At 35.4% G+C, this 25,356-nt stretch overlaps 1 protein-coding gene across 1 annotated transcript in view; it reads left to right on the top strand.

Annotated features, from left to right (window-relative positions):
• Positions 1–25,356, top strand: part of LOC150094028 (DNA repair protein XRCC1-like) — a 191,547-nt gene that overhangs the window by 37,443 nt on the left and 128,748 nt on the right. The window contains exon 4 of the mRNA XM_090413044.1: positions 13,620–13,706. Coding sequence (XP_090269170.1) covers positions 13,620–13,706 — 87 coding nt within the window. The remainder of the gene's footprint in view (positions 1–13,619; positions 13,707–25,356) is intronic.

Genomic DNA, 25,356 nt, shown 5'->3' with positions numbered 1-25,356 from the left:
GAACCTCTGAATTGAGTATAAAACTGGAGATCCCATGACAAGAGTACATAATTATGATAATTTTTTTAATTTTATTTTAGTTTGCAACCACCCGTTGTATGGTGGCATTCAAGCAGGTGACTCAGATCTGAAGAAGAAATAACATTCCATTGTTCATGCTCTACCTTATGAATCTGCTTGTGCATTGATGATGGCCTGTTATTTTCAGGGAATGAAATTATTAATTATTGTAAATACATGTTTCTAATAATTATAAATGAGAACTGTAACATGACCTTGTTGTTAATTCTATTTAACCTTACCAATAAAAGTGATCCAAACTGTATTTGAACTTGGGGAGGGGAAAAAGGGGGGTGGATCAATAACATAACATTCACAGTATTCACTATGTGTAATATACACATAAGCTTCACACTATCAGCACATTGGAAGAAGTGGCTGATAATTCTTTTAAAAGCAAAGAGGATGGAAACTTCCTCTGCCTTTCTCAGCTTAACCTTGGATGTTACAAACTGTGACTAAATCCAAGAAGCCTCTTGGTGCAGATCACTTTTCAAGAATTCTCCATCCTGGATCATTCATCTCCAAGTTCTAAGGGTCTTAAAACATTGTATCTACTTAACTTCTTTTATTCAAGAATTTATAATGGCATATCTTAAGCCATTTTTATGCTAAACACAAAATAGTATAACCAAATACTGTTTAAGAAATATAAACATGGCATCATGAACAGTAATCCAGTAATATTTTTATCCTAAATTCACTATAGCGAATTTAGGATACATATTCTATAAACAAGGTAAACAAAAGAAATCATGAGAAATAACACAAATTGAAAAAAAAAAAAAAAAAAAAAAAAAAAAAAAAAAAAAAAAAAAAAACAGAACAAATCTTGGGAAACAACAAAAGAAATTGCAAGGAATAGCACGAACAAAATTGGAAAAAATATAAAAATGGAAGAAAAGTAATATTAAACCTGATATCAAAATTGAAGATGTTAATCCTTTCTTTTTAGAAGACACAGGCATGGGCTTGCCATTATTCCCCTCCCCTCCACTTCTTACTTTTATATGGAATATTTTGAGCAAAGTGCTCTAGATTCTTCTCCTTTAAAACCCAAAGTCTGGCTTAGATACGTTGACGATGTTTTTGCTATCCGGCCCCATGGCTGCCAGACATTAAACACTTTCCTCAGCCACATAAACAAACAACACAAACGGATACGGTTCACAGTTGAGATTGAAAAGCAGAACACACTTCCTTTTCTGGATAATTCACAGAAAATTATCCAGAAAGGATAATTTTCCTTAATTTTCCTGGCCAATATACACATAAACTCCTACCACCACCCAACAAAAACTAGGTGTCATTAGAACGTAAATTTAAGGAAGCCTGTGAGATTCTTATCAACTACCCTAATCTTAACAATGGTCTAAAAATCCCAAGAACATATGGAAGGCACATATTCTACCCAACGAACCTTTCTCTGTAAAAGTTAACTATAAACAGGACTGTAGATAATCCAGAATCTTAAATCTAATATAACAGTTGTCATGTTAAATTAGGACATCATTGTTACTGTAAGAAAATTATCTATATGAAAGAACGTTTCTCTGATGTTATCTTAAATAGAATATAGCTTTGATGTAGTTTCTAATTAATTTTTTAATTTTATTTGTATTTTTATTTATTTATTATTATTTTTTATGTATATTGTATTTTCACTAGAGGTCATTAGGCGCAATTTTTAGTGAAGATGGTAAATTAAATATGAAATAGACAACAAAATCAATGAAGCCAGTAGAATAACCATTGATCAAATCATTGTCTCTCTAGCATACTGTGTGAGATGTAACTCAGCTTATCCTTGTATATTTATGTATACTCCAGATGATGACCTTAATATGAAGGTTGTAACCTTAGGGAAATTAAAATAGTTATTTATAACATGATTGTAAAATCCATAATTTCTAAAAGGAATGAAGATGTTAATCTCAGCTCTTTACTTTATGCAGATGATGTTACATTTTTAAATAAATCTAGTACAAGTCTGCAAGATTCCCTGACTAAGTTGAATAACTGTTTTATTTGTTATTTGATATAATAAATTTGGTATGAAAGTCAGCAATAACAAGACAAAGACGATGAAAAGAGGCAGAAACATTGAGAATATCAACTGCATTATGAATGGAGAACCTATAGAACAAGTAAAACATTTCAGCTATTTAGGTGCAATTTTTAGTGAAGATGGTAAATTAAATATGGAAATAGACAACAGAATCAATGAAGCCAGTATGATACAAAGTCAACTGAATAAATTTATATGGAATAACAGAGAAATTAGTCAAAACACTAAATTAGCTGTATACAAGACAGTCATCATCATCATCAAATTCCTGACATGTGCCCTCAAGGGGTGTACAGGATATGATAGTACTACATGAAAAATTTACATCATTACTAACTTCCTATCTACAATTTTCCTCCAAATGAGTATGTTACTTGTCAAACTCCAACATTATCAGATCTTATATTTCTATTGTCTAAGGCACTTTGTACCGTATCAATCCACCTATATCTTGGTCTTCCTCTGGGTCATTTTCCTGCCAACCTGGCAGACAACACTTGTTTTGTTAATCTTTCTTTGCCCATTCTGTTTAAGTGACCATCTTCTTCTTTTTTCACTATGCCTTATCCCATGTTAAATGGGGTCGGCGCACCGACCTTTAACCTTCCTCTTCCAAGTTCTCTGGTTCAGGGTCCTTCGGACTCCATCCTTTCTCCCTAAGATCCTCTGTCACCTGAGCTTAGGCCTGCCTCTTTTCCTCCTTCCCTCCAACTCCATATACTCCATTCGTTTACCAACATTCTCCTCACCCTTCCTCTCTACATGTCCGAACCACCTCAGCCTACTTTCTTGTATCTTCTTGCCAATTGGTCCCACCTTAACCGTCCCTCTGATGTAGTCATTCCTTATCCTGTCCTTCTTTGTCACACCACTCATCCATCTCAACATCCGCATCTCCGCTACCTCCATCTTCCTCTCCTGTGCCTTTGTTATAGGCCACGTCTCCACGCCATGAAGCATCGCTGGCCTCACCACCATCTTGTACAGCTTTCCTCTTACAACTCACTCTCTCTCTTGTCACACAGGACCCCGCTCATCTTCCTCCAGTTCATCCAGCCGCATGTTATTCGGTGCTGTATTTGCTCATCCAGGTCACCATTCCTCTCGACGACCAACCCAAGGTACTTGAATTTCTTCCCTGAAATTAGCCTTTCACCCTGAAGTCGTATGATCATATCCTCATCACTCCCCATTGACATATATTCAGTCTTCTCCCAGTTAATTTTCATGCCTCTCTCCTCCAATACCTTTCTCCACTCTTCCAGGGTATTTTCAAGCTTCTCTCAGGATGATTCACATAGAACAATGTCGTCGGCAAACAGCATGCTCCATGGTGCCTCCTTCTGGACATCCTCCACTAGTACATCCATGACCAGGTCAAAGAGGTAGGGGCTCAGAACTGACCCTTGGTGTAGCCCTATGACAATGGGGAACCCTTCTGTCATGCCGACACTAGACCTGACCTGAGTTTCTGTTCCCTCATACATCTCCTTCACCATCCTCACGTACTTCTCCGACACCCGCTTCTTCCTCATACACCTCCATACCTCCTGCCTGGCCACTCTGTCGTATGCCTTTTCCAGGTCTATAAACACCATGTGCAGTTCCACTTGCATCTCTCTGTATTTCTCCATCAATCGCCTTAGTGCAAGTATCGCATCCGTTGTCCCTCTTCCTGGCATAAATCCAAACTGCTCCTCACCAATTTTCGTTTCCTGCTGTATCCTCCCTTCAATTACTCTTTCCCATATCTTCAATGTGTGTGACATCAGCTTGATCCCTCTATAGTTGCCACAGTCTTGAACATCTCCTCTTCCTTTGTAGATTGGGATGAGAATATTGTTGACGAGATTAATGTTTAAGTGACCATACCACCTGAGATTAGCTCTGCTAATGCATTTCTGGATGCTGACAATGTCAAGTTCTTTCCTAATATCCTTGTTTTTAATATGATTAAAATAAGATTAGAGGCGTTTTTCACGCCTCTAATCTTTCTCAGGACTCTCATATCTGTGCAGTCTCTAGCCTTTGGTCAAGTGTTTTACTTTTGACCCAGCTCTCAGATCCATAAGTTAAAACTGGTTTGCACACTGTCTTGTATACAGCTAATTTAGTGTTCCGACTAATTTCTCTCTTATTCCATATGAATTTATTCAGTTGACTTCCTACCATACCAACTTTGTTGATTCTGTTGTCTATTTCCATATTTAATTTACCATCTTCACTAAAAACCATGCCTAAGTAGCTAAAATGTTTTACTTGTTCCAAGGGTTCCCCGTTGTTATGTCGGCGCTTTTCCTTAAATAATTTACTTTCTTTATGAATTTCCCTCTCTACTATGACTACAAGACTCACAAAATTTCCCTGACTCTAATATCTGTATCACTTCTTACGTGTTCATTCTATAAGGAAAGCAAATTCTATATCTCTAGCCGATTCCTAATTTTACTCACATGCTTATGCTAACTGTTAAAGGTTATTCCTTACTAAAAGAAACAAATCTTCTAATTTCTTTCTGGGGCCGTCTCCTCTTCAGATATTGACAAATTTGTTTTTTAAAGCTGCGCCAGCCAATATCTTAGAATAGAGGGGGACTCTTATTCAGGGAGACTTTTCCAGACCTTGGGTGCACATAGGTGAATAAATTTAGTGCTTAAACTCATAAATTAAACACTTTACTGTGACTAAGTAAATTCTGGTTTGCAGTCATAACCTCTATAACAACATGTTATACCTTTCTTTCAATTCTCCCCCCCCCCCGCTATGGTTCAGATTAATGAGTGGTTGTTTTGATTCACATCACAGGCAAAACTCAGGTATAGAAGAAAAAACATATTTATTGGAATCTAATTTACACAATCTCAATTTCAATTAGTTCAATGACATGCTAAATCAAACTGTATCTAACTGATCAATACTCTAATGCATGAACAATAAATCCTTCTTTTAAGTTAGAGATTAAACACACATAATATACACATTATACACTTCTAATCAATATTCTACCTACTATGTTAGTCTTGCACATTAAACTAGTCACAATCATCTATAATCATTCCAGACAATTTGTCTTATGGACATTAGCCACTGCTAAATAATCACTTAAAGTTCTTAAACACTGTCCATACTTGATTATTACACTACAATGATCTTTCCCTTTTACTGACTGGGTAATTATACAACAACAAAATCTGTACTTTACCATTTCTTGGGGCAGGATCTCCAGGTCTGTCTGAACTGTCCTTCTTTGTTTGAATTACCTCTCGATACTTCCATAAGCCGGCGTCCACGTGGTGGGTGACTATGGTCATCAGATTAAGCTATGCTCTGCACCTGGCATTGTTCCCGTGTCTATTCTTGATCTGTTTTGGGCCATCCTCGTTTCTACTGCCAGTTCATAGGATACGTCCGCGATATTATTCCATTGGAACTTTCAACGAAGAAGTGAAGACAGCATATGCTGACATCTCACGCTTTAGTACTGGCAGAATTCAAACATCGAAGGGAAAGGCGCACCGTCCGATATCGTAACTACTGCCAAGAAACACCATCAGGAACTTCAGGTCCACAGGAGAAGTCGAATCATTATCCAGCAAAATAGGCGAAAAAAGCGCCTTGAGAAAGGGGTGCAAACCCTTTTTATTCTCCATTCACTTCCCCCCTTTTTAGCACCCTGTTACTAGCTGAGATAGCACCCTCTTACTTTCTGCAATCTTTTCCCGCCTGCTACTTTCTTTGTCCGTGGGATTTCGGCACATCGTGAGATCTCTAGCAGCGTCTTTCAGGAAATGAATGTGCGTCGCTTTCCAAGATTGCCAATGCCTCAGGCCTGCCCGTGACCTTTGGACTATTGTTTACATCTAATTTACCCATTCAATGGTAAATTGAATTTATACACAAAGTTCTTTACATGGCATTACAATTCTTCTAAAAGGAGGTAATTCTATTTCTATTTACAGTTAGTACTTTATTTCTTCTGCTCGAGCACAAGTTTTTTCTCTCAGCTGATTTTTCTGATTTGTTAAATCCTAAATGAATTGTTTCTTTTTAAAAGTTCTTCATTCAGGATGTAACACTGTTCAAAACACAGTTGACATTTTCAACAATTCTACCTATTTTCATTGTCTTTGTCTTTTTAATGCTGACCTTCATACCATATCTATTACAACAGTTATTCAATTTAGTCAGGGAATCTTGCAAACTTGTAGAGGATTTATTTAGAAGTATAACATCGTCTGCATAAAGCAGAGAGCTGACATTAACATCTCTAATTCTGATATCATGTTTAATACCACTTTCCTTCATAATATGATCCATATAAATAATGAATAACAGAGGGAATAATGTACATCCTTGTCTCACACCAGATTTAACATTAAACCATCTTCCCGTACTTCCTTCAATTCTAACTGTTGACTTACAACTCAAATAAAGAATAAGTATTGCTTGATATAATGCCCCATTGACACCATATAACTGTAATGTATTGAATAGTTTTTCTCTTGGCACCTTGTCATATACCTTTTCCAGATCGACAAAACTTAAATACAGATCTTTGTTATATTCACATTCTTTCTCAACTATTTGTCTTAAAGTGAAGATCTGATCCTGACAGCCTCTATTTGGCCCGAATCCAGCTTGTTCTTCACCAAGCTTTTCTTCCACAATTCTTCTCAATCATTTCTCAAGTATATTTGCATAGATCTTGCCAGGAACACTCAGTAGGGAAATACCTCTGTAATTCTCACATTCAGTTTTATTTCCCATTTTATATATGGGTACTATTAGTGCTCTACTCCAATCATTGGAAATTCTTCCCTCTGTCCAGGCTTTCTGAACTATACAGTGGAGCCACTGTAAGACTTTTATACCACCATACTTAACCATTTCTCGTCGAATATCATCTACTCCTGCTGCCTTTCCACATTTCAAGCCTTTGATGGCATTTTCTACTTCAACTATGGATATGTATTCCTGACTGTATGCCTGTTGAGTGTTTTTTACTGTGCTTTACACTGTGCTATCACTGCTTGTTTCATTTAGCAATTTTTCGAAGTAATTACTCCATACTTCAAGGATATCTTTTTCTCCCATTTTCATGTCACCTTTATCATCTCTAACTCCTTTTACAACACTCTTTCCTCCATTTCTAAGCTTCTTCAACAACCTCCAGAATATCTTACCATCTTCTTGATATTTATTTTCTATGTTCTTGCTAAAGTCCTCCCATGACTTTTGTTTAGCTAGTCTTACACAGTGTTTCGCTTTCTTACATTTCTCTCTGTATTCTCTACGAGCAAAAGCTGACTTCTTTGCCAGGAACTTTTGTTATGCTTTCTTCTTTTCCTTCACTGCTTCTTTAACTTCCTGTGTCCACCATGGAGTTCTGATTTTTCAGAACTCCATGGTGGACCTTGCAGACTACCTCACCACCTGCCTCTCTGGCTGAATCAATCAGGATTTTCTTCAAGGCTTGCCACTGAATCTCTAAGGTTTGGTTCCTGTTCTCAAACTCTTTCATTTTTTTCTTCAATAATCTTTGTTTATTTTAGTCTACAGTTCACATCTGAGAGCTGCTCAACTTTTATTTGCTTTAAAACTTTCTTACATGTTATTCTTTTCAATATGAAATTCAATTTTATCCTGCTCAAGACTAAATAGTGATCACTTCCAATTTCAAATCCTCTGTACACTCTGGTGTCTTGCACCAGGGAGAAAACATCACTATCAACAATAACATAGTCAATGAGACTTTTCTTATTCCGTGCCTCTTCTCTCCATGTGAATTTGTGCACATTTTTATGTTGGAACATGGTATTGGTAATAACCAGTCCATATCCTGAGCAGAAATCCAACAGATATTTGCCATTATTATTAGCTTTGCTCTTTTCTCCAAATTTCCCCAAAATAATTTTGTATGTCTCACAATCATTTCCTACTCTGCTATTTAGATCCCCAACAAGGACCAACTTTTCATTTTTCATTGTGTCAGTTGCTTTTTCTAAAGCCTCAAAAAACTCCTCCACTTCTCCTTAGTAGAACCTTCTGTGGGACCATAGGCACAAATAAGTCTCATTGTCCAGTTCCCCATTCTGATATTTGCTCATATCACTCTACTTGAGACTTCCTGCCATTCAAGAAGATTAGCCTTGTATTTAGTGTTGAATACTATGGCTACTCCTTCTTTTCCTTGATTGTCATTGCCTGAATGTAACATTTTGTATTTATTGCTCAGAAAGATCTCACCAGTTTTTGTTTTTTTTGTTTCAGTCATCCCTATTATATCGATATGGTACTTATCTAATTCCTCAGCTAGCTCCAATTTTTTGCCATTCAGGCTTCTTATGTTGTAGTACTGATCTTCAACTCTTATGATATTGAGTTGGGGTGTTTGTTTTAGGGTTTGTTCCAGTAGCTGACTTTTCGCTGTTCGCCCTGGTTCTCTGGCAAAAACAACGGGGGCCTTGTTTAACTGGGCAAAGCCCTAACCGGTATGAAATTTTGTCATGTTGTACCATCATTTTGTATTTTGGTTTAAGCCAATAAGAATACAATTTGGTCAGCTAAATCCCAAATTGCTAGCCCATCCTCGTTCGTTCACTGTCCAGGTAGATACCCAACAGGGTGCACCACGAGAAGGTGAGGATTGGACATTAGGTGAGAAGTCCTGGTCAGTTCTCTGCATTCCTTTAAAGGCTATGTGGGGGGTCTCCTCTCAGTTATACAGCTTTGACCCTTAAGTACCCCTGTTGCTTGGTCTCTACTCAGAAATTATCTGGCAGAGGCAATGACTAAGTATATTCTAAAGATCAGGAGAATAAATAAGATAGTTGTAAAATGGATGACTGAAGAGGTGAAGTGTGCAATCTGGAAGAAAACAGCATGTGGAGGCAGCATAAGATGAGTGGAAACAATCCGTTACATGAGGAGAATGATAATCACTGAGGAGGATGTAGTAGAAGTGTTCCATGAGCAGGCTATTAAAATATTCCATTCTTGTGATTGTAATATAGTGCAGAACTTGAGAGCAGTGGGAATGGGAGAGGAACCAATGATGGTGAGTGAGCAGGAGGTATATGAGGAATTGAGTAAACTTGCTGTCATCAAGGCCATGGGACTTGATGGTATATCACTGTGTCTTGAGGGAATGTTCCAGGGAGATAACAACAGCTTTAACCTTCATTTTTAACCAGTGTTAAATTAGCCCAGTTCCAAAGGAATGGAAAGATAGCAAAATTGTTCTGCTTCATAAAGGGGATGATAAGACTATGGTTTCTAATTAGACCACTCTGGAATTGTGGTCAAGGTGTTGGAGAAGCTAGTGAGGACAAGGATTCAGAACTGGGTTGCTAAAGGAAGATTGTAATAAGTCAGCAGATTGCTAACTTATTATAACATCGGACAAGGGGGGATGCATATACAGTAGTATATTTAGATTTTGCAAAGGCTTTCGATAGATTGTCACATGACAAACTAGTAATTAAATTGGAACAGCAGATGATGTTGGATAATAGATTAGCATGTTGGATTGGAGATTGGCTGTCTGATAGGTATCAGCAAGTTGTGTATGGAGGAGAGTGATATCCCAGAAAAGGAAAATCACTAGTGACATTCCCCAGGGGTCTGTTTTGGGGCCATTGTTTCTTAATTTGTATGTAAATGACATTGAAAGGGGCTTAAATGGTGATATACAGTTTTTTGCAGATGATGCAAAGTTGGGGGGGCATTATGTAGTGCAGGTGTTGTAGCTTTGCAAGAGGACTTAATAGACTATCTGAATGGGCGAGTGTGTAGGGATGTCAATTTAATGTTGCAAAGTGTAAAGTTTTAAAATTTGGGAGGCAAAGATGGTATGCCGAGTATAGGATTGGTGGGGATATTTTAGTGCAGGTGGAGGAGATGAAAAATCAGGGGATGATGGTGGATAGGGACTTGCAATTTCATGGACAGTTTGCTAAATTTGTGAGGACAGCGGAAGGGATGAGAATGATGCTGAGAATACTGACTTATAGAAGTAGGGAGATTCTGGTTTCTTTGTACAAGGCTTTGAGCAGCCCACATATGGGTTACTATGCACAGATTTGGTCACAGGTTATTAAAAGGATGATGAGATGGTGGAATGCGAGGCCAGATTAATGTGGATGAGATTTTTCATAGAATGTGGCCGAGTGGTTAGCGTATCCACTTTCCAACCAAAAGGCTGTGGGTTCGAATCCCGCCGTGGGCATGGATTCGATGATGTAGATGATAAAGACAGTTGCGGTTGGTGAAATGAGTGGTGGAGATGGAAAGTTGTAGAGTAGGTGGCCTACCTCGATGAGCCTTTGGACTCCCTGGAGGTGTTACGTAATAACAATGATAATAATATCTGGGGACAGGGAGAAAACGAGAAGCCATTCCTGGAAACTGTATAAGGTGGGTGTGAGCAAGGGGGTAAAGAGTAGATTTTTTGCATGGAGAGTAATGGGTGATTGGAATGTATTGCTTGATAGTGTGGTGAGTGCAGGGACAATGAATGGGTTTAAGTTGAGGTATGATGAGCTGTACGTGTGAGAGTGGGACCTCCCACAATGAATCTCTTGACTCCATGGTCTGTTGATGATAATAATAATCTCATAATGTTTAACATGTTTCAAGGAAAAGATGATAAAATTTGAACCTGCTGGAATGAAGAATCTCTGTTTGGGCCTAAAGAATGTGCCTAGCATGAGAAGTGAAGCCAGACTTGTTAGATTCCAAAAATGAAATATAGACTTCATGTTCTAGAATTCTAATCAAAGCAGAATAGCAAGTCTGTCCAAAATAGAGAAGATGACATGAGCGGGATACTTGATGTTCCATTAAAACGTTTGATTATATTACAGTGTATCATACTATATTGCTGTTCTAATTGTAATTTCAATATAAAAAATAGATATATTAAATGACTTAACTGCTTTACCTTATCTGTATATCCTTGAAAGGAACACTGACCTATCTTATAAATATAAGATATGAACTGATGAAAAATTTGTTTGCAAAAAAAATATTTAATTAAGCTTCCAACTATTACAAAAGATGAATAACTTTTTCCTGACAGTTTAGCCATGCTTAATTAGAAGAGTTAGTAATTTTTTATATTGAAGATAAAAATAAATTTGTTCCTTAATTCATTGCTCAAAAAAAAAAAAAAAGGTTAGATTTTAAACATCACATTCTGTACTTATTGCTAATTGAAAGTTAGTTTCTCATAGCATTAAGTACATGTAATGGAGTTAGAAGCTATTCTGAGCAGCATTCTTCAAGATTCTGCCCTGTTATTAGTCTCTCTAAATCACAGTAACAGTGACATGAGATGTAAACAGCTGAATATTTCAATATCTAAAAAGGAACGGAGTTGCTAAGAGTAACAGAACAGAAAGGAGGAAATATATAGTTTTGTGACAGAGTTAAAACGATTCTTTCATTAGGAAAGAAACATTTTTTAAGTCTTGTTTGGAGAAATATAGTTGTCATTGGGTCAATAAAAATGAAAAGAAAGAAATCAGGTATTTCTGAATAATAATAATAATTTCAAAATAATAATAATAATAATAAACAGAGGTTGAACATTTAAATCAGGAAAGTGAGAAAAGATTTTAATATGAACTTTTGGAACATATCTTTTGAATATTCCTGTTGACAGAAACATTCATGTCTTCCACTTTTTGCTCATACTATAATGGAATTTAATATGCTGGATATTGATTGGATGAGTACTATATCATTTTTAAAGGAAAAGGGTAAGAACTTTTCTTTTTCTTCTGGGATGAGAGAGAGATTCCAGTGTTGAACAGTAAAAGCTGCACATGAGGGACATTAATGATCATTGAGACATTTGTTGGACTGAAGCTTCCATCTATTACAAAATATGAATAACTTTTTCTTGACAGTTTAGCCATGCTTAATTAGAAGAGGTAGTAATTTTTATATTGAAGATAAAAATAAATTTGTTCCTTAATTCATTGCTCTAAATTTTGTTAAAGTTAGAAAGAGAGAGAGAGAGAGAGAATTAGAATTTTCTTTATATTAAGAATTCTGAAGTTCGCAGGCAAAGTAAGTGAAGATCTTAATAAATGTATATTGCAAATACTCCATGCATGAGAGATTTATTTGGCAAATGAATTTTCATAGTAATAATCTCTATAATTACTTTATTCTGAATTATTTTAATTAATTTTGTGCATTATTGTTATTAAGGTGTATTTATTTGCTATCAGTGGAGTCTCTTTACCAGAACACTAGAAGAGAAGTTATATTTTATTTTACTATTCCATGAGTAAGAAAAAAATTACATTATCCAGAAACAAATCTTTTCCATTAACATAATATAAAGGGGAATAATTAAATTTAAAAAAAAAAAAAAAGAAGGACTAAAGAAAATTAATACTGACGCAGTTGATAGCATTGCATCAGAAAAAATAACTCATCTTCTATCAAAAAAAGCTGCAGAGTGATTTATCACTTTATATCCTGTCCTTTCATTGCTCTATGGACTAGTCATGTTCTCTATATGTTCTCTATACCAGTGTAGTTTGTGCTGATTGCCATAGTTATTATTGTTTAGGTTATATGCATCTGCCCTGCATAGAAACTAAGGCTGTGAATCTGTTTACATAGCTTCCTACTGATAACTTAAAGCTCTATAGACTTTTCAAGCTCCTTGTCGATTGTTTCCACATCAGACTTGTTGCCAAGATATGGTCCCATGATATTGGCTTCTGAGGTCTTCCTATGCATATCTTGGCTGTGGTGGCACCCACATATTTCCATCACCTGATAATGTTGCCTAAAATTGATTATGGGTTATTCATATATTAGTGAACAAATAGGTCACTAATATGATATCCTATGAGAACCTGACTCTAGAGGTACATCTCTTTGCCTTATATAATAGTATAGGCTGTGGTGATAAGAATATACATAATGGTATCAATGTGGGTCACCGTCATCTTTTTAAAAGTGATATTTTAAAAATTGCATCTTTGAACATTAGTCACAAGTTGCAGCCAGTTGCTAACAATTTTGGCATTTGCTATGATCACAAACTAAACATACGGTGTCTGTAGTTTCAACTTATAAATTTGTGGTCGAAGTATACTTTAAAAATTTTTCACATTAAATTTTTAATTTTTTGATTAATTCTAGTTGTTATAAATTCATATGGAATATAATATTAAAGCCTGAAAATATTAAAATATCTTAATCTTTTTTTTTTATTTTTTACACTTATGTCAGATATGTGTTTGAAATAATCAGTGCACATAGTTAGGAAATTTGAATATTATTATTATTATTAATTAATTTTTTTTTATTCCACACAAATGGTTCAAGAACCTGGAGCACATCAGTGTCATGTGTGGGAAACTATTACTGGAGCTTTTTTATACAAAATCAAAATCAGTGATTGAATGATAGAATGAAACAAAGTAATTATTTCAGTGTTTAAAAATAAATAACTTAATTGTTTCAGACAATCCAGTATGGGCTATCATTTATTACATTTCATTCACCTCCTGCGGCTCCTGAAGAGTTGAAAGAAAATGCTTCCAAACAGCAGGTAATTACTTCCCCCCCTCTCTCTTTTACATCATTTGAATGTTCTTTGAATGTTAAATTATGAAATTGATCATTTCAGGATCTTAGTTATGTAACCATTCTAAAAAGAATTTGGAGAACTGATTAAAAGCTTTGTATCTTTGTAAATTTGGCTATCTTTTCTGATGTACCTCTGACATTAGAAAAGATAGCCAAAGTACTAATGAAACATGGCCTTTGCACCACATTCAAACCTCATGTTAAACTAGCAACTCTGATTTGCTCATCTTAGATAAACTTCACCCTCTAGCACACCCTGGAGTGTATGAAGTTCCCTGTGACTTGGCCTACTATGGGCAAATAGGAAGATCAGTTAACATCCACCTGGAAGAACATAAAAAGTATATTTGCTTCTATTACTATTGCAATTCAGGACTAGCAGACCACTTGTTGGATACCCCTTCACACAGGATTAGAAGGAAGAAAACGAATGTTCTATTTAGAAGCCATTATAGATCTGAAAGATTATTTTTTTTAGTCAGCCATGGCTATGAAGAATTCTCTTAACCTGAACAAATATTCTTGGTTGTATTAATTTGGGAGACTGTTATCTTAAGAGCAACTCCCACATAGCTGCAATTTTTATTTTTTTATTTTTTGCATTATTAGAGGGTACCAAAATAGGATATTAGATCTTTTGTCCATTACACTTGTATTGTTTCACTTACTCACTGTCATATATGCATACTGTGTTGTGCTCTGATGATGATGATTTGAAATTCACCGAAATATAAGCAGTTAATAAAACATCTTTTGATAAAATTGTTTGGTGTTAATACCATTTTAAAAATAAGTAATGAATTGATTGACTCAGCCAGTGAATTATGCGAAATTGTCTACTGTGATAGAAAATTCATAACTTTCTATGTATTTTAGAGGTTAAAAAGAGGTTCTTCAGGAAAAGAAGAAATTGCATTGTAAATTTTCTTTACAAGTAAATCAGTTCATGCCCTGAAATAAAATAGAAAATAAAAGTAAGAAAGCTATTGTGTGTTAATGAAAACAAAAGTCATGAGAAAACTGGGAGGAATATGCGAGATAAATGTCTTCTAGGAGGATCTGCAAATATATCCTTCCTAGAAGATGTCTGCAAGATCCTTCTTAATTGTGATTACAGGTGGTATGCTTTAAAAGAAAAAAAAAAAGTAACATTTAAGTATCAAAAGCTTATATGAATTAATTGTGAATATTTTGCTTATATTTTCTTACATTGTTAAGAAACATCTAATGTAATACATTTTAATTGTAGCATTTTTTATTTCAGATTCAAGGATAGCTTTTTTCAAAAAAAAATAAATTTCATGTTATTTTTGACATTGTTTACTAATAATATGAAAAATGAAATAAAATGGATTTATTAAATTTTCTGATATTTTGCTAGACAAGTATATTCAAAGTACAAAACAATTGTTAGAAACATATTAGTACAATCAAATTATATAGTGAAAAAATTTTTAAATAGGAATGGAATTTGCATAAACTTAAGTTCTAATGGGTATTAGTGATAAGGGCATCCTTAGACTGTTGGACAAAAAACCTTAAAATTAAGTTGCCCAAATTTTAGTCACTTTAATGCACCTATACTTCTTTAGTTAGTGTGCTCAGTGTTACTGTATATGCTAAAAACAGCTTTTCAGATTTGTTACACCTTCTATACAGAATTGTTGTTGCTTTCCTTATGATTCTCTACAAATGCATTTCTTATAGTTGCCAAGGCAGATGTTAACTGCTCTCTTTGTACAAAGTAGACAAACCTGCAGTCACATTGCAGTGGTTAAATTCATTCGGGGCCTGGCCACAGAACTTTTTTTATGCACTAGATCCAGAACAATTTTCTGTTTTGTGACTTTTCTCCCTTTATGGTAATTATGCCTACATTATTGTGTTATTAATCAATGGTTGTTTACAGTTTTGAATGTGTATATAAAGTCAATATGTGAACAGTCGCTTGATTATGAACATGTGATGAAAGGGACGGGGAGGTTTGGAGCTTCCTGTAATGCTAATCTTGCAGCGATTGACAAGCAAACATTATTGCAGCATAGTGTAGCAGAATTTTGATAGACTCGTAGCGATATTTTGTTTTTTCTGGTTGGCAACACTATCAGCAACAGTTAGTAACCAACAATAGAACAACAGATTAGCAGTTGTTTATCAGAGCTCATGATTGTGAGAAGCACAAAGAAAATCGTGTAATATTTTTGTGTTTATGTAGGCCTACTATTTCAACTATGGATAAGTACATTGATACCTTCTTTAAACGGAAAAATAGCTTGGATGACAGTGATAATACAAAACAAGTTTGTATTGACAGTTTGTGTGTAGTTTCTGACTACACACAAACTGTCAAGAGAAAGAAGTCTGTAACGAATCCATAGAAACACAGGATTTCCATCAGTTGCGATAATATTAATACGTTGAACAAAAGAAAAGATTTGCTGACTTGCTGGACACTCGACCAGTGGATAGCATTGGATATATAATAGCAACATAAATCAGTCAACATAAATTAATAATGATATAACTCAATAGTCAGTAGTAGTCAATAATAATAATAATAATAATTGTAAAATTCTTAATGGATTCTAAATTCAAAGAATACTCATAAAACATATATCTTGTTTTCATTCAAAATGCTAATAGATTAACTCACTTTCTATATGAAAGTTACAGCAAACTTCACTGAAGAAACAACTGAAACTTTATCAACTATATTGTCACTTCAGAATAAATTAAAGCAACTAAGCCATGTCCACAGCTTTAAATCATCCTTTAGACTGAGAATCCTAAAACTTTAACGGGACCAATTTGCATAATATTATTATTAATCTCAGACCTCCATGGAGGCAAAAGACTCTTTGTGGTAGGTACACATGCACACAGAGAGAGAGAGAGAACTCATCAAACCATGCTTTAAACTCATTCAGTGTATCTGCATTCACCACAGTGTCAGGCAGTGATTCCACTCTCCATTCAAAGAACTTGCTCCTTTATGTCCCTGCTCACATCCTCCTCCTACAACTTCCAGGGATGTTTCCTTGTTCTGCCCTTTCTCTCATTCTATAAAAATTTCTTCCACGTTCACCTGGTAACAACTCTTTACCAACTTAAATGTCTCCTCTCTTCTTCTTATTCACAAGGTTTTGCAAACTGTATTCCCTTAATCTGTCTTCATATCCCAAAGACCAGTTACCACCTTAGTCAGTCTTTTGGATCCTTTCCAAAATATCCTCCTCATCATCATCATGGAAACCAGGAGACCAAATCTGTGCATGGTAATCCTTTCAAGGCCTTATACATTGGAACCAGAACCTCTTTATTTCTTCACGTTAAGGGCTTCTGCTTCGTTGCCATTAATCTGATTTTAATGACTTTATAACTTGGGATTTTTATACCACCATTCATGTTTAGAAATATTGATCAATCATCCTAATCTAAGCAATAATGATGAAGGGCCAAGAGGCTATTTTTTTCTGGCGGCATAAATTAAGTTAAGGGGATAATAAATCCCTCATTATTTTAAAGCCGGAAAAGAAACTCGGATATCGAAATCTTAGAGTTTCATGCCGAAGAACTATTGGCGAGTCCAAGTGTAAGTCATCACCTGGGTAGTACAACACTAGGGCAACTTGTTGCAAAGGTGGAGCAAGCTCCATCACTATCCTTAATATTTTCTCATAATGTAAAATGCAGTTCCTAGGAGATGTATTATTGTTTTACATTATGAGGAGAGGTCACTACCCAGACCGGTTTCGACTTTATTGAGGTCTCATCAGTGAGTAGGTAGACCTGGAATACCAAGGTTTAAGTGAACCGAACTTACATATACCCTTATTAAGGAATTGCCAGACCAGTGTACCCATATATTATTATTACTATGATAAAGGGCCAAGAGGCTATTTTTTTCCAGCGGTGTAAATTAAGTTAAGGGGATAATAAATCCCTCATTATTTTAAAGCCGGATACGAAACTTGGAGATCGAAATCTTCGAGTTTCATGCCAAAGAACTATTGGTGAGTCCAAGTGTAAGTCATCACCTGGGTAGTACAACACTAGAGCAACTCGTTGCAAAGTTGAAGCAAGCTCCATCACTATCCTTAATATTTTCTCATAATGTAAAACGCAGCTCCTAGGAGATGTATTACTGCTTTACATTATGAGGAGAGGTCACGACCCAGACTCGTTTCGGCCTTTATTGAGGTCTCATCAGTGAGTAGGTAGACCTGGAATACCTTTCGTATCTGGCTTTAAAATAATGAGGGATTTATTATCCCCTTAACTTAATTTACGCCACTGGAAAAAAAAAAAAGAAGCCTCTTGGCCCTTTATCGTAGTAATAATAATATATGGGTGCACCGTCTGGCAATTCGTTAGTAGGGGTATATGTAAGTTCGGTTCACTTAAACTTTGGTATTCCAGGTCTACCTACTCACTGATGAGACCTCAATAAAGGCCAAAAACGAGTTGCCCTAGTGTTGTCCTACCCAGGTGATGACTTACGCTTGGACTCGCTGATAGTTCTTCGGCATGAAACTCTAAGATTTCGATAGATTTTGATCTCTGAGTTTCGTATCCGGCTTTAAAATAATGAGGGATTTGTTATCCCCTTAACTTAACTAAACAATAATGGTAGTATAAATTACTTAAGTATAAAGAGCTAATAAGCTTCATTTCGGCAATGAAAACATTACTTAAATTAAGGGGATATTAAATCCCACATAGTTTTAAAACCAAATAAGAAACTCAAAGATTGGAATCAGAGAGTTTCTTGCCGAATATAGTAAACTACAAAGTATCGGCGACACTAGCGTTAGCCAATGCAAGTGATCCTAGTACGTAGTACAATACCGAACGACTCGTTGCAAAGGTGGGGGAAGTTCAGATCACTATTCTTAGGTATTTTCCATAATGTAAAAACACATTTCCTAGGAAATGTATGCTGTTATTACATTATGGAGGAGGTCACTACCCAGACCGGTTTCAGCCTTTTTTGAGGCTTCATCAGTGAGTAGCTAGAGTAGCTGAGTAGCTTATTAGCTCTTTATACTTAAGTAACTTAATGGTTGCACCTGTTTGGAAAACTCGTTCGCAGAGTACATAAGTTCTTTTCGCTATACACTTTGGTATTAGGTCTAGCTACTCACTGATGAAGCCTCAAAAAAGGCTGAAACTAGTCTGGGTAGTGACCTCCTCCATAATGTAATAACAGCATTCATTTCCTAGGAAATGTGTTTTTACATTATGGAAAATACCTAAGAATAGCGATCTGAACTTCCCCCACCTTTGCAACGAGTCGTCCAGTATTGTACTACGTACTAGGATCATTTGCATTGGCTAACGCTAGTGTCGCCGATACTTTATAGTTTACTATATTTGGCAAGAAACTCTCTGATTCCAATCTTTGAGTTTCTTATTCGGTTTTAAAACTATGTGGGATTTAATATCCCCTTAATTTAAGTAATGTTTTCATTGCCGAAATGAAGCTTATTAGCTCTTTATACTTAAGTAACTTAATGGTTGCACCTGTTTGGAAAACTCGTTCGCAGAGTACATAAGTTCTTTTTGCTATACACTTTGGTATTAGGTCTAGCTACTCACTGATGAAGCCTCAAAAAAGGCTGAAACCGGTCTGGGTAGTGACCTCCTCCATAATGTAATAACAGCATTCATTTCCTAGGAAATGTGTTTTTACATTATGGAAAATACCTAAGAATAGCGATCTGAACTTCCCCCACCTTTGCAACGAGTCGTCCAGTATTGTACTACGTACTAGGATCATTTGCATTGGCTAACGCTAGTGTCGCCGATACTTTATAGTTTACTATATTTGGCAAGAAACTCTCTGATTCCAATCTTTGAGTTTCTTATTCGGTTTTAAAACTATGTGGGATTTAATATCCCCTTAATTTAAGTAATGTTTTCATTGCCGAAATGAAGCTTATTAGCTCTTTATACTTAAGTAACTTAATGGTTGCACCTGTTTGGAAAACTCGTTCCCAGAGTACATAAGTTCTTTTTGCTATACACTTTGGTATTAGGTCTAGCTACTCACTGATGAAGCCTCAAAAAAGGCTGAAACCGGTCTGGGTAGTGACCTCCTCCATAATGTAATAACAGCATACATTTCCTAGGAAATGTGTTTTTACATTATGGAAAATACCTAAGAATAGCGATCTGAACTTCCCCCTCCTTTGCAACGAGTCGTCCGGTATTGTACTACGTACTAGGATCACTTGCATTGGCTAACGCTAGTGTCGCCGATACTTTATAGTTTACTATATTCGGCAAAAAACTCTCTGATTCCAATCTTTGAGTTTCTTATTCAGTTTTAAAACTATGTGGGATTTAATATCCCCTTAATTTAAGTAATGGTAGTATAAAAATTCTAAGAATTTGGGTTATACACATTCAGCTCACAACATAAGTTCTCTCAAGTTCTCCAGCAAACACTTACTTCAGTGCTCTTTAAGTGGTAATTTCAGCAATTATTGGCCACCATCTATACTGTTTTGTTCTAATTTATCAGTGAATAATTATGTAAGATCGTTGCTCTCTAGCTTATATATCTTAATGATTTGTAACCAAATAACAGGATTCTAGCTTTGCTGAATCCTGTTATTTGTAGAAGTCAGGCCAATAGTGTTAACGGTTGACAAATTAGTGTGACTTTAGAATACTATGTAAATTGTAATGTACCTAGTTTCTGTGTGTGTGTGTATATGTGTACTACAGATGATGACCTTGATGTGAACTGTTGAAACAGAGTGAGTGATTATTTTGATTTATTTTAAAGTGAAGTTTTACTATAACACAGTAGTTGTTTCATGATTTTTTAATAATGGAAGTTATTTTCTTAGTGCAGGAAAGTCACTTAATTATAATTTCATAATGAAACAAGTAGAATTTATAACTTTATTTCACAATCTGTTATGCAATGAAGTAAATTCATTTTATCACTTTTGATAATATAGTGATGATTTTTGCTTCTCTCATTAGTGACAATGTGACGTATTTTGTCAAAACAGGATTTATTTAGATATGAACAGCACAAATAATTCAAAACTTGATAACTCTTCCAAAATTATATTAATCTCTAATATTTAATTTAAATAAATTTATTTCATATGTAAGCAAGACTTCAGTAGCCAAAGACGAAAAAATCTCAAAATGTCTTGTCCAGAACATAAAGAAATTTTTAACTTAACAATTTTACAAATACAGCATTATTAACTACTATACTACTATATGTTTGCTGGGCATCTACAGATGCCGTATGGTCACTCTGATGCTTGGTGATATGCCATACCAGGCCTTGCCATGTTGTTTGCTTTCTGGCGGCCTCAACTCTCTGAAGATCAGTCACTCCACACTCACACACACACACCATCCATCCATCTCATTGATGATCTACCCCTTTCTCTTTTTCCAGGAACTTTACCTTCTATTACTGTTCTGAGAAGTCCCCTTCCATCCTTTCTATGTATTCAAAATATTTTAACTTCTGTCTGTATCCTTAAGGAGCCTTAAAGTTCTACTGATCTTTTCTAACACCCATTCATTTGTACACCTTTCATTATATGATATCCTCAACAGCCTTATGTAACACCACATCTCAAGAGCAGATATCCGTTTCTTATCTGACTTCTTTAGGTTCCAAGTCTCTCATAAGTCACTATTGGAAAAACAACTGCATCCAAAATCTCAACTTTGTTCCCATAGAAATGGATCTATCCTTCCCGATTTTAGACAGATCTCTGACTGTTGTTTTAGCCATTCCTAATCTTCTTCTGACATCTTCTGAACAGCAAATTTTTACATTAATAATGGATCCGAGATACTCAAACTTGCTGACTTCCTCAATTCTTTCTCCATTAAGGTACACTTGTTTTTCATGAACTTCTCTGTTTGTATTTTCTTTGAGAACCATAATCTTTGTCTTGCTAGGATTGAGTTGAAGTCCTCTGTTATTACTGATCTTGTTAACTTTGTCAAGAATTAGTCCTTTCTTCCATGTCATTACATAGAATTACTGTATCATCAGAATACCTCAGATTACTGATCAATCTACCTCCTGTCCTAATTCCTGTCCTCAGCTCATCCAATGCTTCACACATGATGTCCTCTGCATATATACCAAACAAGTGAGGAGAAAGTAAACATCCTTGCCTAATTCCTTTTCCAACTTGAAGCCAGTCAGTCAATCCAACCCCTGTTCTTACTGTGGCTTCTTGCTCCCTGTACAAGTTGGATATTAACCTGATAGTATGTTGAGGAAAACTCATTCTTTTCATTGCTTTATTATTATTTTTTTTCATTATTTCATAAGAAACACATTACCAGAGGGAGTCTGAATTCTTTATATTTTTCTGTAATCTATCTAAGGCAAAGGATGTGATCTGTGGTGCCCTTACCTTTCCTAAAACCTGCTTGTTCCTCGGGCATCTCTGCTTCAACTTTGGCACAATCCTATTTAGCATGATCTTCAATAAAATTTTGCTTGCATGAGATATTAAACTAATAGTTCTATAGTTCTTGCATGCCTTCATATCACCTTTCTTATGTAGTGGTATGAAAACCAACTTCTTCCAGTCTCTAGGCCATGATCCTGTCTCTGATATCCTTGTAATAAATCTATGAAACAGTCTTATCCCTCCATCCCCTGTGGCTTTAATTAACTCTGCTGGGATTTCATCTGCACCTGGGGCCTTATTGCTGTTAAGCTGCATAACTGCTCTTTCAACTTCATGCCTAAGTGGAGGAGGTTCCAAATCAAATTTTCCTGGTGAGAGGACTCCACATTTTCTTTATCCACTCTGCTGTACAGTTCCTCACAGTATTCTTTCCATCTATTTTTGATTTCCAACTCTTCTGTTAATAATGCTCCATTCCTGTCTTTGATGACATTCAATTTAGGCTTAAACTTGTGCTTTAAGTCATGAACTAAATAAAACATCCTAGAACTAAATAGAACTTTTCCTTGTCCTGCTTGATGGCTCTTCTGACTTCTCTATGTAATCTCTTGTATTCTTCAGTCCCTGTGTCTCTTTGTTTTTCCAACCGCCTTCTTTTGATTAGTTCTCATGTTAAATCTGATATTCATGGGTTTCTTAGTCTTCTTATACTCATGCAATTTTACAAATACAGCATTATTAACTTTAAATGTAATTCATTTTTTTAAAAAATCTGTGGGATATATGAATTGTGAAATAGATATCCTGCAATACCCTATCTTCCATCTCTTGAGGCTGACAGATGTTCTTTTGATTATACTATGAAACTTGATTATGGGTCCCAAGTTTGTGCTTCTTCCAAAGAGAATATCCTGCAATGATTGACCCTATCCCCCATCAAGCCATAGGCATTACAACTAGAATATTTTGAACCTCACCATTCTCTAGTCTATGCGGTGAGCCAATTGAGCCACCCTTGTTGCTTTGATGACAACAGCTGTCTCTGCTATATGCTATCAAAATAAAATCCTTGCTAGACCATCCCATTTGGCTAACTATTTTTTGTCCATTGCAGGAGAATTTATATAACACTGATCGGATTACCATATTAACCCCCTTTGGTTAACGAAAGCTCTCTTAGAAGCTCTAGATATTGGAGTAGACAATATTTCACAGAACACTATTAAATACCCTACTGCCACAGCATTCATATGTATCACTATACAGTTTTTCTTTCTGCAAGTTATTTGAACATTCTGCTTTTCCTTTTGTCTACCACTAGCTCTTTCAAGCATGGAATGGAATACTCTGATTTTGTGCCTGTTTACACAGATGGTTCAAAATCAGAGGTTTTAGTGGGATCTTCTGCTGTCTTCCCAGACAGCATAATATTGCTCAGATTCCACTAGAATGTAACAACTTTACTGCTGAGCTCCCTACAGACAGTAGTCCTCATCCCCAAGAAATCCAGGAAACCAGTAGTTATCTTACATACTCTTTTCATTTTGAGGGGGTGATAATGCGTATGTGTGAATTCTGTGGTACTGGATAAACCAACATTCACATTTTAATCAACTGCCTTCGTTTCACCAATGAATGCAGTCACTAATTTTGTGACTGTATTCATTGATGGTATTCATTTATTCATATTCAGGCAGATCTTATCAGATTCATGAAGTGTTTCTTTTGTTTTTAAATTATTACAAAACTTCGGTATTTATACTGTATATGGATTATATGAATATTGCATATATTATTTTTAATTTATAAATGTAGTTATGTACAACTTTTTAATAACTAGTTGGCTTTATTTGTTTTAAATGAACTTCTATACACTTTTTTTGTTAATTTTTTTTTATATTTGTTCTTGTACACTTTTTACACTTGTTTTTTGTACACTTGTTTCTGTTCCTGTTTATGCTATTGTTCTGTTTATTTATTAATCAATTATTAAATTGCCTACTGTTATGATTTTTGTTGGTGCAGCGTGATCTTAGCTCTCCTTGCACCACTAAATCCTTAACCAAATGAAACCCAAGCTAGATAAGATGAGCTTTCTCTTCTTGGTATTACTTTCATTTTCAGTTTCTTTCTCTTGGTACAAGTATCACCTTACAAGTATCATATTATCATATTAAGTATCATAAGTATCATATCAAGTATCATATTACAAGTATCACCTTAACATCCAAAAAATTTGGTTTTCTCTTTTGCTCAAGGTATTTCTTTACCTCTAAATAGCTGTTAATTCTGTGCAGATCACAAATCCATCTGATTTTGAATGTTTCTCACTTTATGGATAGCTTTCCCCCCCCCCCCCCCCCCCCCCCCCCCCAAGAGCTCTGAATAATGCTTGACCACAGAAGAGAACATGTAGTTTGATTAAAAATTTTTAGAAAAATTGTTACAAATTTTCTGCATTTCATTTTTCTACAGATTTTCCAATTCATTTTCTCCACAAATTTTTAGAAAATTCTGCTTGCATTTTCTACAAATTTTTCCATGGATACTGTTTATCAAAACTGCCATTAATAATTCCTTTTCTCTCTGTTAAAATATATACAGTAGCTATTCAATATTTTTTCACAGTTCAACACTAAACTTGCAAAACAAATTTTTTTACTCTTCATTCATTCTTTGTATCTTTCTTTTGGAACAGTCTTTAATCTTATATATTTTCTAGCGCATAATCTATATGTTCTCAGATTCAATATTAACAAATTTCTTCTTTATAATAGATTTAGTTTAATCCTTTATCCCAGTGAGAGCAAACAAAGTTTGCGCCTGAAAATATCTTCAGGACTAAATATAGTGTTGTACTATCTTATCCAGTAAGTAGTGCAACACCAAGGCAACTCGTGGCAAAGGTGGAGCAAGCTACCAGGCACTTCTAACCCAGTATCTCCCATAATGCAAAACACATTTCCTATGTGGATATGTATACTGTTATGCATTAAAGGGATTGGCCATCTACCCAGACTAGTTTCGACCTTTATTGAGGTCTCTTCAGTGGGAGCCAGGCCCAGAGCTGGAGATACCAGGCAGAAGCAGTAGCAAGTCATCTGTGCCTATGGGAGTTGCCAAAAGGTTTATCACCTTTTTTTTAAAAATTACTCTGGATTTAGAGAAAGATGTTGAAAATTTATTTTCTCCACCTTTGCC

The sequence above is a fragment of the Typopeltis vanoorti genome, chromosome 23 (assembly GCF_054136105.1).
Source record: "Typopeltis vanoorti isolate ZY-2024b chromosome 23, IOZ_Tvanoo_1.0, whole genome shotgun sequence".
Lineage (NCBI taxonomy): Eukaryota > Metazoa > Arthropoda > Arachnida > Uropygi > Thelyphonidae > Typopeltis > Typopeltis vanoorti.
The sequence above is the reverse complement of the archived record's forward strand: the minus strand, read 5'-3'. Positions and strand labels throughout refer to the sequence as shown.